An 18,598-nucleotide genomic window follows, 5' to 3' on the forward strand; every position below is an offset into this window, starting at 1 on the left:
CTGCTTCCTCACAAGAGGGTATGGAGACTGTACAGCGATGTGGGAAAACAGGCCCCTCAACATAGGGAAGAGAATCACTCTGATCTTTTCTTCCCAGCTTTAGCATAAGCTGTGGGAGGGCTGAAGATTGGTAAGCCATTCTAGTTTGTTATCACTAAATAAGACGAGAAAAACTATTCACCTCCCATTAGGGAGGCCTCTCTGTGCACTGCTCCTGTAGGGACAGGAAAACACTGACGGGTGAGTGTGGGTAGGGGCTTTTAGTTTACTTTCACACTAGCGTTAGAAGAATCCGTTGCCGTAACTGCCTGCCGGATCCGGAAATCCATATGCAAACGGATACCATTTGTTTCCGGATCCGTCTGACAAATGCATTGAAATACCGGATCCGTCTCTCTGGTGTCATCCGGAAAAACTGATCCAGTATATATTTTTTTTTACATTTTTAAAGGTCTGTGCATGCGTCAATGCAGCAATTTTCTGAACACTTGGTACCGGATCCGGCATTAACACATTTCAATGGAATCTGGCATTCCGGCTAGTGTTCTGGAATTTTTGCCGGAGAAAATACAGCAGCATGCTGCAGTATTTTCTCCTGCCAAATACTGTAAAAGGGATGGAACGGAAGACATCCGGATGCATACTGAACGGAATGCTTTCCATTAAGAATGCATTAGGACAAAACTGATGCGCTTTTTTCTGGTATTGAGCCCCTATGATGGAACTCAATACTGGAAAACTTTAACTCTACTGTGAAAGTACCCTTAAACTCTCTATCTCTGTGTATTCCTGCTCCTACAGAGGTCAAGGGGTCAATCTAATCTGTAGCCGTCATGGTGGTTGAAATGGAAAAAAATAAATAAATAAAGCAATCCAGGACATTCCATTTAAGGGCACTCAAGTTGTAAATTTTTAAGGTAAAAGTGATTAAGCGTTATTCATATAAGCCACTCTGGATATCTCCATCTTTAGCTACCTGCATTCATTACTAACATGCCTAATGTTAGTAATGGACATTTATCACTTATCCCCAGGTAAGGAGGTCAGACCTTATTGCAAGATCTTTCAGATCTCTCCACTGTTTGATGGAAAAAGAAACAATAGGACAAGGGAGCAATGCAAACAAAGCAGTTTTGTTGGTCTCAGATTGGCAACAAGCTTAGCATTTACATCTGTATACTAATAAGCAACAGACTTAGGCCTCATGCACATGACCGTATGTATTTTGCGGTCCACAAAAAACAGATACGCAAAAAATACGGATGACGTCCATGTGCATTCCGTATTTTACGGAACGGAACAGCTGGCCCCTAATAGAATAGTACTACCCTTGTCAGTAATGCGGACAATAATAAGACCTGTTCTATTTTTTTGCAGAACGGAAATACGGAAACGGAATGCACATGGAATAACTTCAGTTTTTTTCTGTGGACCCATTGAAATGAATGGTTCTGTATATGGTCTGCAAAAAAGATGGAACGGACACAGAAAGAAAATATGTTCATCTGCATGAGGCTTTAGAGCTCATGCAAACCAACGCATTTTCTTTCCGTGTTCATTACATTTTTTTCCCGGACCGTATGCAGAACCATTCATTTCAATGGGTCAGGAAAAAACGGAAGTTACTCCGTGTGCATTTCGTGTCTGTATGTCCATATTTCCCTTCCGCAAAAAAATAGAATATGTCCTATTATTATCCGTATTACGCACATGTTCTATTAGGGGCCAGCTGTTTAGTTCCACAAAATATGGAATGCACACGGAAGTTATCCATAATTTGGGCGGATCCGTTTTTTGCGGACTGCAAAATACATATGGTTGTGTGTATGAGCCCTTAGTGCTTGGAGGCTACAAGACGGCAACCGGCCTAGTGTTTTCAAAGTCTCTCAGAAAAGACACAAGGGGAGAGTTATCAAAATGGGTTTAAAGGAAAACTGGCTTACTTGTCCAATCAGATTCCACCTTTCAGTTTTCAGAGCTCCTTGGGAAAATGAAAGGTGGAGTCTGATTGGTTGCTAGGGGCAACTAAGCCAGTTTTCCTTTACACCAGTTTTGAGAAATCTCTGCTACAATGGCATTGGCCAAATAAAACACGGCTTTAAAAAAATCTACACTCGCCCTCCCACTGACTTATGTAGCACTTAACTAAATTGGCACTCTGATTCTTGTCTCCTCAGAGTAGCAATAAAGATGGAAGTTCTGCAGTTTTAATCCACTTCATCACACAGTACTGCACAATCTGCACTTGCCACACAATTTGTACCGTCCCGTGCTCTTTACAGGGATCCTAGCACCTGGCTGGTCTTGATACTGGCAACTCTGCTGCCTCCTCAACTCCTCTCCAGTGGTAGATACTGCTTGCCCTCACTAGACCCTGAGGTGGTGAACGTCTAATGGCTGGGGGACCTTCTGTTAGGGTTCCTACTGGTCACTACAGTGGGGGCCTGAGCACCAGGATCTACCCCACTGAATAACTGCAGTGAGGAGGAGTTTGAATAGAGCTGGTCAAGAGGGGTCTGATCTGAGGTCTGATAAGGAATGGAGATCTGATCTGAGGTCTGATCAGGAATGGGGGTCTGATCTGAGGTGTGATGAGGATTCGGGATCTGATGAAGATTGAGCGTCTGCTCTGAGGTGTGATGAAGATAGGGTGTCTGATTTGGGGGTCGCAGAAGTAACCTGTTATAGGTGGGGCTTACAGCCTTATCATCTCTCCCACTGCCTGAGTGATCTCATTATAGAGGTATGTGGGAGCTTGGCTGTAAGTTGTATCTTAGCACCTCTCAGACCGTGTTCACAATTCCGTAGGTAGTTCAGTGGTAGGAACCCATGCCACGCTGAGATACCTTGACGGTGGTGCAAAAGGGCTCCAATGTGTTCCTGACTGGAATACATAGGCTAAAGTCTCAGTTCTTAACATCAGCTTGAGGGATTAGCCAGTGTTGTTAGTTGCATATCATTGTGATGCACCTATCACAGTGATTTATGGGTCTGAGAAGTAACCACAGATCTTCTGTGGATGTAGTGTTACTAAAATCCTTCTCACTCTCTATGTAATCCTAGTCATACTTTCTGACATTGAGATCAGGGCTCTGTGCGGGCCATATCATCACTACCAGGACTCCTTGTTCTTCTGTACACGGAATGTAGTTCCCAATAACATTGGTTGATGTTTGTGGTCACTTCCCTGCTTCAGAATAAATTTGGAGCCAATCAGACACCTCCCTGATTATGGTATATTGTATGATGCATAATTATCTGTCTGTTTCTGTTATCTCTCAGTTTTGATGACACTATTAATCCTGATCAAATCTCCAAATTCATTTGCTGCAATTTAGGGGGATTTTTATTAAGACTGACGCTTTCTGAGCTGGTCTTGATATTCTTTGCACTGTCGATGGATGCCTCTAATTTATGATGAGGCACATGACAGAGCCACTAAGTTTACAGTCTTTCCCTGAAGAGAGGTACAATAATGTGTCTGCAGGAAACAATGAAGCATGGTGGAGGTTCCTTGCAAGTTTGGGGCTGCATTTCAACAAATAGATTTGGTCATGATTAATTATGCCCTTAATGTTGAGAAATCCAGGCAGAAACGTATCCATCATGTAATAACATCAAGGAGGGGCTTGACTGGCTACAAGTTTATTCTGCAGCAGGACAATGTTCCCAAACATACAGCTGATGTAATTATGAAATCTTCAGCGTAAAGAAGAACAAGTGATTATATAGCCCCCACAGAGGCCTGATCTCTATCATCATCATCATCAAGTCTGTCTGAGAATACAGGAAAAAGGCAGAAGGATTTGAGCAAGCCTACAGAATATCTGTGGTTAGTTCTCTAAGATGTTTGGAACAATCTTCCTGATGGATTCCTTCAAAAAATATGTGCAAGTGTACCTAGAAGAATTGTTTTGAAGGGAAAGGGTGGTCACACCAAATATTGATTTCATTTAGATTTCTCTTTCTCGCTTTTTGTTAATTGATAAAAAATAAACTGTTAACACTTCTATTTTTAAAGCATTCTTACTTTGCATTTATCCCTCACCTGCCTAAAAGTTTTTCACAGTACTTTATATACATACTTTATACTGACCTGAAAGCTTTTGGTATCATCTTTTTTCTTTTCAATTACTCTGAACAGCTCCTCACAGATAATTGGAATTAGGCCACGATTAGCTCCATATCCAATCATAGAGAAACTCTTTCCGGAGCCAGTCTGTCCATAAGCTAGTAAGGTAGCATTGTAACCTTGCCAAGCATTATCCAACATCCCCTGGCCAAGATCACAGAATACTCTTTTCTAAAGAAAATTGAAAGATAACAATATGGTCAACAGGGGTGCACCTAGCCTTTCTGCTGCCTGAGGCAAAAATTGAAACAGCACCCCCCCCCCCCCCCATACCAAATTCTCAACCTAACCCCTTCCCTCCTAACATTATATATATCACTACAGAACATACAGGGTAATACAGCGCCCCATACCTCTTATATCCAGTGATGTCTCCTCTGATGTAGATGTTTTCTTCATGTTTCCTCATCAGTAAAGATGATTTCTTTCAGCCATCTCTCATCTCTGCAGTTTGACAAAAAAACATCTTAGTTTACTACTTTTCCATCATCCTTCCACCTTTTGGACAAATCATCCTACCACCCCCGATACTATGCTGCTGTGCTCCCCAATACTATACTGCAGAAACAGGTAAACCCAGGGTGCCCCCGTGGTAAAAGTGCTCCCAAAAGTCCCAACTAATAATTCTCTGCCAGAGCACACTTGGTAGTAATACTGCCCCTACAGTCACCCCAAAATGTCCCCACTGTGCCCCAGAAGTAATAATGCTCCCATAGTGCCCCACTAGAAATGATGTTCCCCACAGGTTGTAATAAAGCCTACCAAAATGCCCCCCAGTAGTAATAATTCTCCTTATAATGTGACAGTAAAAAAATACCCCCTTAAAATGAGCGCCAGTACAGAAAATGCCCCCTTATAATGTGTGCCAGTGCAAAAAATACCCCCTTTTACTGCCCCCACTTGAGCTAATGTCCCCATAATGCACCCATAATGTGTGCCAGTATAAAATACCCCTATATAATGCACCCATAGTGCTCCTCTCCCCCTTCCCCATAGTGCCCCCATAATGCACCAGTATAAAATGCCCTTATATAGTGCTCCAGTTGATGCCCTCAGTGTCCCCCATAATTTCACAGTATAAAATACCCTGTCTTAGTGCACCCAGTAGATGCCCTTATAGCGCTCCTCTTTCCCCTTCCCCATATAAAATACCACTTTTGTGCCCTCCACAGTGCCCCCAATAAAGTACCAGTAAGCAGTGCCCCTAAATGCCCTCCATATAAAATACCGCTGTGCCCACATAGTGCCCCCCAATAATGTGCCATGAGCGCCCCTAGATGTCCCCATATAAAATACAACTTTTGTGCCCACATAGTGCCCTCCAAATAATGTGCCAGTAAGAAGTGTCTCTAGATGCCCCCACAGTGCCCCCATATAAAATACCACTTTTGTGCCTACATAGTGCCCCCTAATAATATGCCAGTAAGGAGTGCCCCTATATGCCCCCATATAAAATACTACTTTTGTGCCCCAAATAATGTGCCAGTAAGGAGTGCCCTAGATGCTCCCATAGTGCCCCCATATAAATTACTTTTGTACCCATATAGTGGCCCCCAATTATATGCCAGTAAAGAGTGCCCTAGATGCCCCCATAGTGCTCCTCTCCTGCATTGTGTGCCATATAAAAAAAATAAACACTAATACTTACCTTCATGAGGCTGTCGATGCAGGCCTCTTCCAGCCTATGTTCCGTGCTGTATAGCTCATGACGTCATTGCGCCTCCTGCACCGGCCTCTGATAGGCTATCAGAGCCTATCAGAGGAACGGGGAAGGGAGACGCCTCTCACCTGCCCTGCAGCACAGCCATCTGTATCGCTGTCCTGAAGTTTGTTACCCCTTTACATGTTTCAAAAATAACTCAATATATAATTCAACACAATTTTTTTCTTTGCAGATTTTCAGTTTTCAGCCAATACACTATTGAAGCAGCCATGTGAGTAGTTTCCATAGGTACCCTTTTGGTGTACATATGACCTACTAATCACTTTTTATTACTTTTTTTGGAAGGTGAGGTGGCCAAATTCTAGCAATTCTGTGAATTATTTTCATATTTCATGGGGTTCACCATGTGGGATAAATAATATAGTAACTTTATTCTTCTTGTTGATATGATTACAACTAAACAAAATTTATATATTTTTGTGTTTTACTAGTTTTGCATCACAAAATCACCCTTTATTAAAATTGTTTTTAATTTTTATTGCTATATTCTAAAACATAATTCATAACTTTTTTTATTTTTCTATTGAGCCAGCCATATGAGGGCTTGTATTTTGTAGGACAGGCTGTAGTGTTTATTGGTTCCATTTGGGGTAAAATGGGGTAAAAGTTTAATAACTTTTTATGCCTTTTCTTGGGAGGTGACTATTGCTTTTTATTTTCATTTTTTACAGCTTTTATTGTGGGATATTTAACATGATAATTTTATATATTGGGTTGTTATGGATGAGGCGATACCAATCATGTGTAGTATATTTTATTTTTTTATCCCCCCCCCCCCCCCCCAATTAGTGATTGGGGGCATTGTTTAACTTAAAATTTGTATTCTTTATTAAAATAAAATAAAAATGTATAAATATATATTATTATTTTTTCACTCACTTGGGGACTATGAACTTGCAGTATGTTGATCGTTGGTATAATACACTGTAATAATTATCTATTGCAGTATTTTTTTTGCACCAGGTAATAACCAGGCCAGACCACCCGATAACCCCACCCGACCACTAGGGAATAAAATATTAACCACTCTTTTGTCCTAGACCATCCAGTATTAAAGGGGTTGGACACTAAGTTTATTTTAAACAATATGTAGGAATGGTCACTAAATGCAATGAACTAATATGGACTTATTAAAAGTTTTTATCAAAAGTTCTACATCCCCTCATCAGACAAAGCAGTGTACTTGGACTGCATGGAGCTCCTGTATAAAAATGGCTGCTGATTATGTTAACACTTCATCAATCTCACACTGCTCAAGTATGGTGCATGTCGTAGTTTTATTCTGGCCGCCTCTCGGCATGTTTGCTGTGCATTATAGTGAATGGGGCCGGAGCGGACTTCCAGCGGCATGGTGCACAGATCCAGCTGGCTGTTCCCCCACCAGAACAGCCTGCTGGAGAAGGCTGCCACTAATGTGAAAGTAGCATAAAAGATGCAAGTCTGTCTTTTGATTCCCTGTAATCTGAAGACTACATTGCCTCACAATGAGATATGTTTCTTGGATGGGTAAAATACCACTGCATGTTGGGCTCTTTTGCCCCATTGTCACGAGGCGCCAAGGGCGCACTCGGTCTCCCATCAGCCGCAGACCTGCTGCTTAGCTTCAGGAGCGAGGCTCTGTGTTTGGCCTTGTTCCCAGGGCGGCTTTGCTAGCTGGGAGGCTCCCTGTTCCTAGGTCTGCCTTCAGCGCCGAGCTGATCACTCTGTGCTTGACTTGTCTGTCTGTCGGTCATGTGACGCTGGCCACGTCACATGACCCTCAGACCCCACTATAAATACAGGCAGCCTGCTGGCCACAGGTTGCCTGTTAATTCTAGGTTACTGGCATTTTGTTGGACTACTGAATACTACCTGATCCTGTTCCCTGACGATCCTTTGCCTGCTCCTCCTGTACTGCGAATCTCTCCTGGTAACCTGACCCCGGCTTCCACCTGATGATTCTTTGCGGACTCCTCTGGTACTTCGTTTCTCTCCTGGTATTTGACCTCAGCTTTTCCTGACTATTCTCTGCTCATTCCTTAGTACTGCGTAGCTCTCTAGGTATTGACCCAGTCCGTTCACATTCAGTTATTTGTCTTGTCTGTCTCCCAGCACGTATCCTAAGTTAGGGACTGCCGTCTAGTTGTCCCCTGTCATTAGGACTTGCGAGGCAAGTAGGCGGGGCCAGGGGTGAGGGTGGAGCGCAGTGGTCAATATCCTCCCCCCTGTGTGTAGTGTACGTGACTGTCACACCCATCAAAAAGAAGAAATCTACATGGAAGGCCACAACACAGATGTGAAGAGTGCTGCAGATCACTGGAAATAACACATGTGGTCAGATCTTAAAGGTACAGCCACACAGCGGCATGTCAAAAGCGCGCAATGCTATGTGGCAGTCACAAAAAAATACATAGTCACGCACCAGCAAGTTCCATACAAGTTGCACATATTTTTGTGTCACGTGATTTTTCTGCTACACATGTCGCTGTGTAGCTGTACCCTTGGATGAACAGTGGTGCAGGTTTAGATATACTTAATCAAATGTTCTAAATGGAAAAAGTAACCTGCACTACTGTTCTGTACACAAACACATGGGGTAACATTTATTCTAAAATACCGGTCTTAATAAGCCCTATACCTGGTGGTAGATCTTCTGGAGTTATGAAGGGGTGCAGGCCTCTTCATGATCCACCGCTGCTTGTAAATGTAAGACAGCTTCCTAGCTGTATTACATTTAGACCTTTTTCTACACCTAAAACAGGCATAGAAAAGGGTAAATGAGAAGGGCCTACCGGCCCGCCCCCACACCACTCCCACTTTTTTAGACCTGGCATGAGCAGGGAGAAGTCTCAGATTGCGAGATAAAAGAACCTTTGCGCCACAATCTGCGGCAGAAATATGCCTAATATAGGCGTATTTCTGTTTAATAAATTAATTCCATTAATCTGCATTCTCCTCAAAGAAAATCAACACAATAATAGTTAAACAAAACCATGACTGGCGAAGAAACACAATCATGTCTGAATAAAAAAGAAAGAAAATGTGACTACCTGGTCAGCGTATCTGTTTTGTGTATCAATTGGAACTAATGTGCCACCTTTATTCTTCAAAAATCCATCATGCGACCAGTAGGCAAGATCAAATTTAAATGTTTTTTCATGCCCTGGATTCCGTGGGTCATAAATGGTTGTACAGTTGTCTCTCATGGAAATAATACATCTGCTTCCTGCTTCCTTCTCTCTCTGCATGCAAATACAAATATTTAATCACATAAACCATGTCCAGCCTTTGTCCACATCTGCCATGGAGGCACCATAAAAAATGCAAATCATCTAGAGGAAAGCAAAATTAACTATAGATAGTGTGCTGCTCTAGGGTAACATAGTAACATAGTACATAAGGCCGAAAAAAGACATTTGTCCATCCAGTTCGGGCTGTTATCCTGCAAGTTGATCCAGAGGAAGGAAAAAAAAAAACCTGTGAGGTAGAAGCCAATTTTCCCCACTTTAGGGGAATAAAAAATTCCTTCCCGACTCCAATCAGAATAACTCCCTGGATCAACGACCCCTCTCTAGAAGCTATAGCCTGTAATATTATTGTGCTCCAGAAATACATCCAGGCCCCTCTTGAATTCCTTTATTCTACTCACCATCACCACCTCCTCAGGCAGAGAGTTCCATAGTCTCACTGCTCTTACCGTAAAGAATCCTTTTCTATGTTTGTGTACAAACCTTTCCTCCAGACGCAGAGGATGTCCCCTTGTCACAGTCACAGTCCTGGGGATAAATAGCTGATGGGATAGATCTCTGTACTGACCCCTGAAATATTTATACATATTAATTAGATCTCCCCTCAGTCGTCTTCTTTCTAAAGTGAATAGCCCTAATTTTAATAATCTTTCAGGGTACTGTAGTTGCCCCATTCCAGTTATTACTTTAGAAGCCCTCCTCTGGAGCTTCTCCAGCTCTGCTATGTCTGCCTTGTTTACAAGAGCTCAGAACTGTACACAGTACTCCATGTGTGGTCTGACTAGCGATTTGAAGAGTGGCAGGACTATTTTCTTATCACAGGAATCTATGCCCCTTCTGATGCAACCCATTATCTTATTGGCCTTGGCAGCAGCTGCCTGACACTGGTTTTTGCAGCTTAGTTTGCTGTTTATTAAAATTCCTAGATCCTTTTCCATGTCAGTGTTACCGAGTGTTTTACCATTTAGTATGTACGGGTGACTTGTATTTTCCTTCCCATGTGCATAACTTTACATTTGTCGGTGTTAAACCTCATCTGCCACTTATCTGCCCAAGCCTCCAATCTATCCAGATCCCTCTGTAGTAGTATACTGTCCTCATCAGTGTAAATTACTTTACACAGTTTAGTGTCATCTGCGGAAATTGATACTTTACTATGCAAGCCTTCTACAAGATCATTAATAAATATATTGAAGAGAATAGGGCCCAATACTGACCCCTGAGGTACCCCACTAGTGACAGTGACCCAATCCGAGTGTGTACCGTTATTAACCACCCTCTGTTTTCTATCACTGAGCCAGTTACTTACCCACATACAGAAGTTTTCTCCCAGTCAGAGCATTCTCATTTTATATACTAACCTTTTATGTGGTACAGTGTCAAATGTACCACATAAAAGGGTGTTTGGTAAAAAGATATAATGAGTTAGATAACAAAAAGGCGGCTCTTTACAGGTTTTCTGGAAATAGGTGCTCTTGCCCAATATGACTCACCCTTGTCAATTATGTGAAATTTAAAAAATAAAGTAATGCAGGGCAGGCACTCAATTTATGGGTTCATGAGAAAGTGAGATTTTATTTAGAGAACAATTTAAAATACTAAACATTCATAAAATTCATAAAACAGTGATAATAACAGTCTTAGGGCTCTTTCACACCTGCGTTATTGTCTTCCGACATAGAGTTCCGTCGTCGGGGCTCTATGCCGGAAGAATCCTGATCAGGATTATCCTAATGCATTCTGAATCGAGTGAAATCCGTTCAGGATGCATCAGGATGTCTTCAGTTCCGGAATGGAACATTTTTTGGCCGGAGAAAATACCGCAGCATGCTGCGCTTTTTGCTCTGGCCCAAAAAACTGAAGACTTGCCGCAAGGCCGGATCCGGAATGAATGCCCATTGAAAGGCATTGATCCGGATCCAGCCTTAAGCTAAACGTCGTTTCGGTGCATTGCCGGATCCGACGTTTAGCTTTTTTAGAGTGGTTACCATGGCTGCCGGGACGCTAAAGTCCTGGCAGCCATGGTAAAGTGTAGCAGGGAGCGGGGGAGCAGCATACTTGCCATCCGTGCGGCTCCCGGGGCACTCCAGAGTGACGTCAGGGCACCCCACGCACATGGATGACGTGATCACATGGCACGTCATCCATGCGCATGGGGCGCTCTGACATCATTCTGGAGCGCCCCGGGAGCTGCACGGATGGTAAGTATGCTGCTCGCCTGCTCCTACTATGGCAACCAGGACTTTAATAGCGTCCTGGGTGCCATAGTAACACTGAAAGCATTTTGAAGACAGATCCGTCTTCAAATGCTTTCAGTACACTTGCGTTTTTCCGGATCCGGCGTGTAATTCCGGCAAGTGGAGTACACGCCGGATCGGGACAACGCAAGTGTGAAAGAGGCCTTATACAAATGGCAATATTAATTTGTAGCAGCACCTAGGTATTTGTAGCAGCAGTTAATCACAATAGCAGCACCTAGGCAATTTTGTAGCAGCAATTGATTACAGTATCAAAGATAGTTATATAGCAGCAACTAAAGACAGCTTGTTACAATATTAGTTGTTGTGGCAATTAACCCCTTCCCGACCGCAATCTGTATATACACGTGATAGCTGCACATACCCCGTGCAGCTACCACGTATATATACGTTCTGGCAGCTCTGCAAAGTGCTTGGATTAAAGCTTCTGCCCCTGCCCTGTATGCTGTCATGGACAGCATACAGTGCATGAATGCCAGTAAGGGACCAATCAGAGTGGTCCCTTGCCGGCAATCGATCCGATTGGTTAGTCTATGCAGACTAACCAATCGGATCGTGGCAGTGTTAAAATGCCGGTTTCAGGCTCTGATCTGCGCTCTGCAGATCAGAGCCTGAAATCAGTGTTCTTGTGCCCCTCCCGATCCATGCAGCCCCCCCATCTGTGCAGCACACACCCCCGCCCCCCATCTGTGCGTGCAGACACCAAATCCCCCCCCCTCCGATCTGTGCAGCCAATCTGTGCCCCCTGCATGTGTTCCCAGTGCTGCGGCGCTGCCCCCTCCTTGAGTCCGCCCCCTGCTGGCGTGAAAAAGTATACATATTAGGTATTGCCACGTCCGTAACGATCTTCTCTATATAACTATCACATGACCTAACTCCTCAGATGAATGCTGTAAAAATAAATAAATGACAACTGTACCAAAACAGACAATTTTTGGGTGACCTTGCCCCATAAAGTGTAATAGTGAATGATCAAAAAATCCTATGTACCCAAAAATGGTACCAATATAAACCTCAACACTTTCTGCAAAAAAATGAGCCCCTGCACAAGACGATCGGCAGAAAAATAAAAAACATATGGCGTTAAGAAAACCAATCCAGCACAATCTGCCTTCCAAAACCCGTATGGCATTCCTTTCCTTCTGCGCCCTGCCGTGTGCCCGTACAGCAGTTTACGACCACATGTGGGGTGTTTATGTAAACCGCGGAATCAGGGTAATAAATATTAAGTTTTGCTTGGCTGTTAACCCTCAATGTGTTAAAGAAAAAAATTTTAGAAAATGGAAAATCTGCCAAAAATGTGAAATTTTTAAATTTCATCTCCATTTTCCTTTAATTCTTGTGGAACGCCTAAAGGGTTAACAAAGTTTACAAAATCAGTTTTGAGTAACTTGAGGGGTGTAGTTTCTACAATGGGGTCATTTATGGGGGGTTTCCACTATGTAAGCCCCACAAAGTGACTTCAGACCTGAACTGGTCCTTAAAAAGTGGGTTTTGGAAATTTTCTTAAAAATTGTAAGAATTGCTTCTAAACTTCTAAGTCTTCTAACGTCCTAAAAAAATAAAATGACATTTCAAAAATGATGCCAACATAAAGTAGACATATGGGGAATGTTAAGTAATAAATATTTTATTAGGTATGACTTTCTGTTTTAGAAGCAGAGAAATTGAAATTTGGAAAATTGTGAATTTTTCAACATTTTTGGTAAATTTTGTATTTTTTCATAAATAAAGGTGAAATATATTGACTCAAATATATGACTATCATGAAGTACAATGTGTCAGGAGAAAACAATCTCAGAATGGCATGGATAAGTAAAAGTGTTCCAAAGCTATTACCACATAAAGTGACGCACATCAGATTTGTAAATTTTGACCTGGACACTGGGGCATCAATGACCCTTGGTCATGAAAGGGTTAATAGAGAGTCTTTATGGTTATTTGATAAATGGTTTTTGCGATAGTTCATCCTTAAAGCGTGCATTGTGTGCAATAAGACTATCTCAGCATGTCATGGCACCGATATTATAGTGGCTGTTAGAGGTAATGTCTCCTTTGCTGAACGGTGCAGATGATCGCACCTTTATGTACAGTCACGTTTTATATATCCAGTAGTTCCTCCGTTATATAGAAAAGGATACCGTAATTTTACTCACGGTTGTCCCCTAATGCGGCGTCCCGCATGGAATTTAAACACAGACCGTCCTTTGTATTTTTAGAAACTCCGATCGCAGCTGTGATGAAAAGTCAGCGCCCCTCGTGGCATGGTGGCGTCTCTGCTTAGTTCAGGTTCGCCCCTCCAGTATTCGGTTCACTTTTATAATCAGCTGCCGGTGTTCTGCTTATATGGAAGTAGGTCAGTTTAGTTTACCGTGTCTCTTTGCGGTGCTCCAATGCTGTGATCCTCAGTTTGTATGCTTGTTCACCCAAACATGTTTCGGAGCGTAGACTCGCTCCTCCCTCAGTGGTCAAGGATACTCCACACTATGTCATCCTTATATCTAGTTCAAGTTGATTGGAAACACCTGAATTCAATCCAGGATTAACTCTCTCCGTTTCATTTCTCTATATGGGGATATTCAATCATTCCAACAATATAGGTTGTATTAACCCTATGCTGCATCCAAATGTTAACATATAAAATATCTTTAAAAAGCATACATGAAATATCTTTCCAAAAGCATACATCATATATTTATCAATATAAAATATATAAAAGAATATATATATAAATAATATATATAAAAGAGTGTTCTCCAAGAATGTAGAAGTTTCAATGGAATATAGGGGTTATATGGGAGGCCCCTGTCCAAGGGAGAACAGGAGTGCTGATACAAAGCAGAAATCGCCGTTGTCCGTCAACCAGGGGCGTCCCTTTTTACAGGAAACCGAAGATTTCGAGTTCTGTGTTCAAACTATTCGGTTGAATGGTGTCGAACTCGAAAATTCTTCTCGACTCCTGTCGGGACATCCTGGATACATGGTCACCCCCTCTCCAGTGTTTATTTATTTTCTCAAATGCTACAAATATTAAAACAAGAAGGGTTTTGGTTATGGTGGTATTTAAAATGTTTTGACAGGATGTGTTTCTCATAACCTTTCTTTATATTTCCAATGTGTTCGTTCGGCTATCCTAGTTTTTAATAGTCTCTTTGTCCGTCCTATATACTGTTTGCCACAAGGGCATTGGATCAAGTACAGCACATTATCTGAATTGCATGTCAACAGTTCATTTATTTCAATCTTGAAGTTGTTTTGAATCAATTGCACTTATGTGGTCTTTTTTTGAAAGGTGGTTTGTTTGCAATTAGAACACCTCCCGCACCTATAGAAACCTTTTAAGTGGTCCCAGTATTGTGAGATCCCTTTCTTTTTTATAGTTTGTTTTGTCGTTGGGGCATATTTTGCATCCTAGATTTTGTGCCTTTGTGTACACAAATTGTGGATTTTTGGATATTAGTGTACCTACAGTTTTATCCTCTAGGACAGTGATGGCGAACCTATGGCACAGGTGCCAGAGGCGGCACTTAGAGCCCTCTCTGTGGGCACCCGCACCTTGGAAAAAGTCTATAGACTTTTTCCAAGGTGCGGGTGTGGATGCTTTAGACTTTTCCTGCCTTTAATCAGCACGACACACTATGAACAGCACAGGCAGCACACTGAATGTAAGATATTAAGCTATTCTAGCTAAATGATAAAGTTAATGGAAGATATACTATATTGGTATTCAGGTTAAATTGCCGTGTTGGCACTTTGCGATAAATAAGTGGGTATTTGGTTGCAGTTTGGGCACTCGGTTTCTAAAAGGTTCACCATCACTGCTCTAGGATGTGGTGCCAGTAGCGTCTAATAATTCGTTCCACTTTTTTATACTCCGAATTGAAGGGCAAAATGATTTGTGGAGTTCCATCTTTCAAATCCCCACATCCAATATCATTTGTACTTTTATTTTTATTTTTATCATCCACAGATTTGAAAAAGGTATTTCTATCCTTTTCGCTTATTTTTGATAATGATTCTTCCACAATTTTTAATGGGTAATCTTTATTTTAAAAACCTATTTTCATATCTTGAGCTTTTTTTTTCAAATTGTTCTGCCTTTGTACAATGCCGTTTAAGCCTCCCAAATTGTCCTGTTGGAATATTTAGCAGCCATCTAGGGAGATGGCAGCTGCTAAATAGTATGTAGCTATTTATTGATGTCAGCTTTTGAAAAGTGCTGCATATGATTCTTCCATTTTCTTTCTTAATCAGTAAATCCAAGTATTTGGTCTCTATATTTATATTACTGGAGAATTTCAAATTATAAGAATTTACATTAATATTATCTAAAAACATCATAAGATTCTCTCTCCCACTTTTCCAGATAAAAATAACATCATCAATAAAACACCGCCAGAGCACCAGGTCTGTCCCCAGTCTTGGGCCAATATGGATATCTTCCCAATATGTCATAAATAACTGGCAGAACTGGGGGCAAACCTGGTGCCCATGGCCGTCCCCCTTGTTTGGAGATAAAAATCTGATCCAAAATAAAAATAATTTATGTGACAATATAAAATTTACCCCTTCCTCTAAAAAACGTATTTGTTCAGCACATAGTCCACTATTTTTCTCTAATTGATTTTTCATTGCCGCAACTCCCTTTTCATGACTAATAATTGTGTCCCCATAATCCACCTGGATTCCATTCCAATTTCTCCAAAATTTTGATAATTTGGGTAGTGTCTTTGATGTATGAGGCACTCTTTTTTACTGAGGATTGCAGCATTCTGTCTATGTACTGCGATAAATTCGAAGTCAAGGACTTGATGCCCGAGATTATTGGGCGACCGGGTGGATTTTTGGGGTTTTGTGCACTTTAGGGAGACAATAAAACACTGGCAATCTACGTTGCGTTTTAGAAATAAAATCATGTTCCCGTTGTAATAAAATGTTACTTTCTAATCCACTTTTACAATATTGTAGGAGCTCCTGATAGAATTGTTCACCTGGGTCTCCTTTCAATTTAGTATAAGTTGTTGAGTCTGCCAATTGTCTCAAGTATTCATTATTGTATTTCTCTGCGTTCTTTATTACTATCGCTCCTCCCTTGTCTGCTGGCCGTATTGTCAAATTTTCTTGTTTTTGGAGCTGTTTAATTGCCTGTCTTTCCTGATTTGTTATATTTTTTTTAGTGTTTCATCCACTTTTCAATTTTCTTATATCTGAACTGACACACTGTCTAAATGCTGCAATTTCTTGGCCTATTTCTTGTCTTGGAAATTTTTTTGAAGTTTCTTTTAATTCTGTGTGTACATAATTATGATGTTTTTGTTCCTGATCTAGAACTGGATTTTTCAGGAAATACTTTTTCAAGCAGATTTTCCTTATACATTTTTCTACACCTATATATGCTTCAAATTTACTCACTTTAGGTATTGGTGCAAATTTTAACCCTTTGTTTAACCGCCTCCGGACCGCCTAACGCAGATGTGCGGTCCGGAGGTGGCATCGCTGCGCAGAGTCACGCATTTACACGTCATCTCGCAAGACGCGAGATGACGCGCTATGCCGGCCCGCGCATGCGCAGTTCGGGCCGGCATTTCGTCAGGGAGTAAATCGTCATCAGCTTGCCAGCCAATGATCGTGGCTGGCAAGCTGATGATTTTTAAAAAATCCAATCAGAGCGCCAGATAACAGATCATATTTGTAAATATGATCTGTTATATGGCTGCCTGCTCCTCTGCTGGTTCTTTTCGTCGGTTGGATCCAGCAGAGGAGCAGGCTACACAGTGAGTACCCACCAACACTACACATAGGTCCAGATCACCCCCCTGAACCCCAATTAACCCTTTGATCACCCCTTTGATCGCCCCTGTCAATCACTAGTGAAAGGAAAAAAGTGATCAGTGCAAACTGTCACTTTTTTTTTCCACTGGTATTGACCGTTAGGTTTTAGGTATCGTTTAGGCCCCTTGGTTAGGTAGTTTAGGGATCAGTTGGCGCCCAGCCCACCGCACCGCAGTCCGTTATTCACTGATTAGCGTATCGCTAATCAGCATTTGTACTTTTATAGTATCTGGAAGTGATCAAAACTGATCACGGTCAGATCTATAATTGTATTAGTGTCACTTTAGTTCTCCCTCCACCCAAAACGCAGTGTTTGCCCGATCAGGCCTGATCGGTCGCCCACACGTGCGTTCGCCCACGCTCGCCCCACCGCAGTGACAAAAAAAAAATTTTTTTTTGATTGCTGCACATTCACTTTACACACACTGCGGCGATCAAAAAATCAGTTTTGATATTTTTTATCAACCGCAGCGGCCTCCGGTACTTCGCTAGCCTCCCCTTTGTAAGACAGGCTTGCTTTTTTTTCTTGGGTAGTCTCAGGGAATACCCCTAAATTTAGTTGCCCACATGTCAAACAGGGGGTATTCTTCTGAAGAGGCTTACAGGCTTCTGACCCAGTCGGATGAGGAGTGGGAACCCTCATCTGATGAATCCAGCGGGTCAGAATACGAACCTGCAGAAAGCAGTGGCTCTCTGACCCAAAGTTCGGACGAGGAGGCTGAGGTCCCTGATAGAACCAGGCGTACCCGGCCCCGTGTCGCTAGACCGCAGGTTGCGCAGGATCCGCTTCAAGAGCAGCAGAGTGGGGCTGGTGCTGTCGGATTACGTGGTGAGGCATACACCAGCAGCCCAGCCCTTCCTGGACCTAGTACCAGCAGTGCCGTACAACCTGGTGAAGTAGCGAGCACCAGAAGGGCAGTTGAAGCTGGTACGGTGGCACGTGCAGTAGTGACCCTGTCGCAGCCACCGCAAAGACGTGCCCGTAGAGCCCCTAGAATCCCAGAGGTGCTGGCAAACCCTGATTGGCAGTCCCCAACTTCAGCCGCACCTGTAGTTTTCCCTTTCACTGCCCAGCCTGGAGTTCGGGTTGAGACAGCTCAGATCGGTTCGGCCCTGGGATTTTTTGAGCTGTTCTTGACTGCGGAGCTCTTAGACATAGTTGTGGCCGAAACAAACAGGTATGCCACACAATTTATAACCGCTAACCCGGGAAGCTATTATGCCCAGCCTTTCCGGTGGAAACCAGTCCAAGTTTCCGAAATTAAAACTTTTCTGGGCCTCCTCCTCAACATGGGTCTAACTAAAAAGCATGAATTGCGGTCATATTGGTCCACGAACCCGATTCATCACATGCCCATGTTCTCTGCTGCTATGTCCAGGATATGATTTGAGACCATCCTGTGTTACCTGCACTTTAGTGATAACA

General features: G+C 42.4%; 1 protein-coding gene across 1 annotated transcript in view; it reads right to left on the minus strand.

The window, feature by feature from the left end:
* LOC122935437 (kinesin-like protein KIF28P) overlaps window positions 1-9,082 on the minus strand; it is a 213,268-nt gene extending 204,186 nt beyond the window's left edge. The window contains exons 1-2 of the mRNA XM_044291204.1: window positions 8,885-9,082; window positions 4,097-4,303 (exon numbers count right to left, since the gene is read on the minus strand). Of these exons, the coding sequence (XP_044147139.1) occupies window positions 4,097-4,303; window positions 8,885-9,082 (405 nt within the window). The remainder of the gene's footprint in view (window positions 1-4,096; window positions 4,304-8,884) is intronic.
* Window positions 9,083-18,598: the final 9,516 nt, after the last annotated feature.

Source organism: Bufo gargarizans, chromosome 4 (assembly GCF_014858855.1).
Source record: "Bufo gargarizans isolate SCDJY-AF-19 chromosome 4, ASM1485885v1, whole genome shotgun sequence".
Lineage (NCBI taxonomy): Eukaryota > Metazoa > Chordata > Amphibia > Anura > Bufonidae > Bufo > Bufo gargarizans.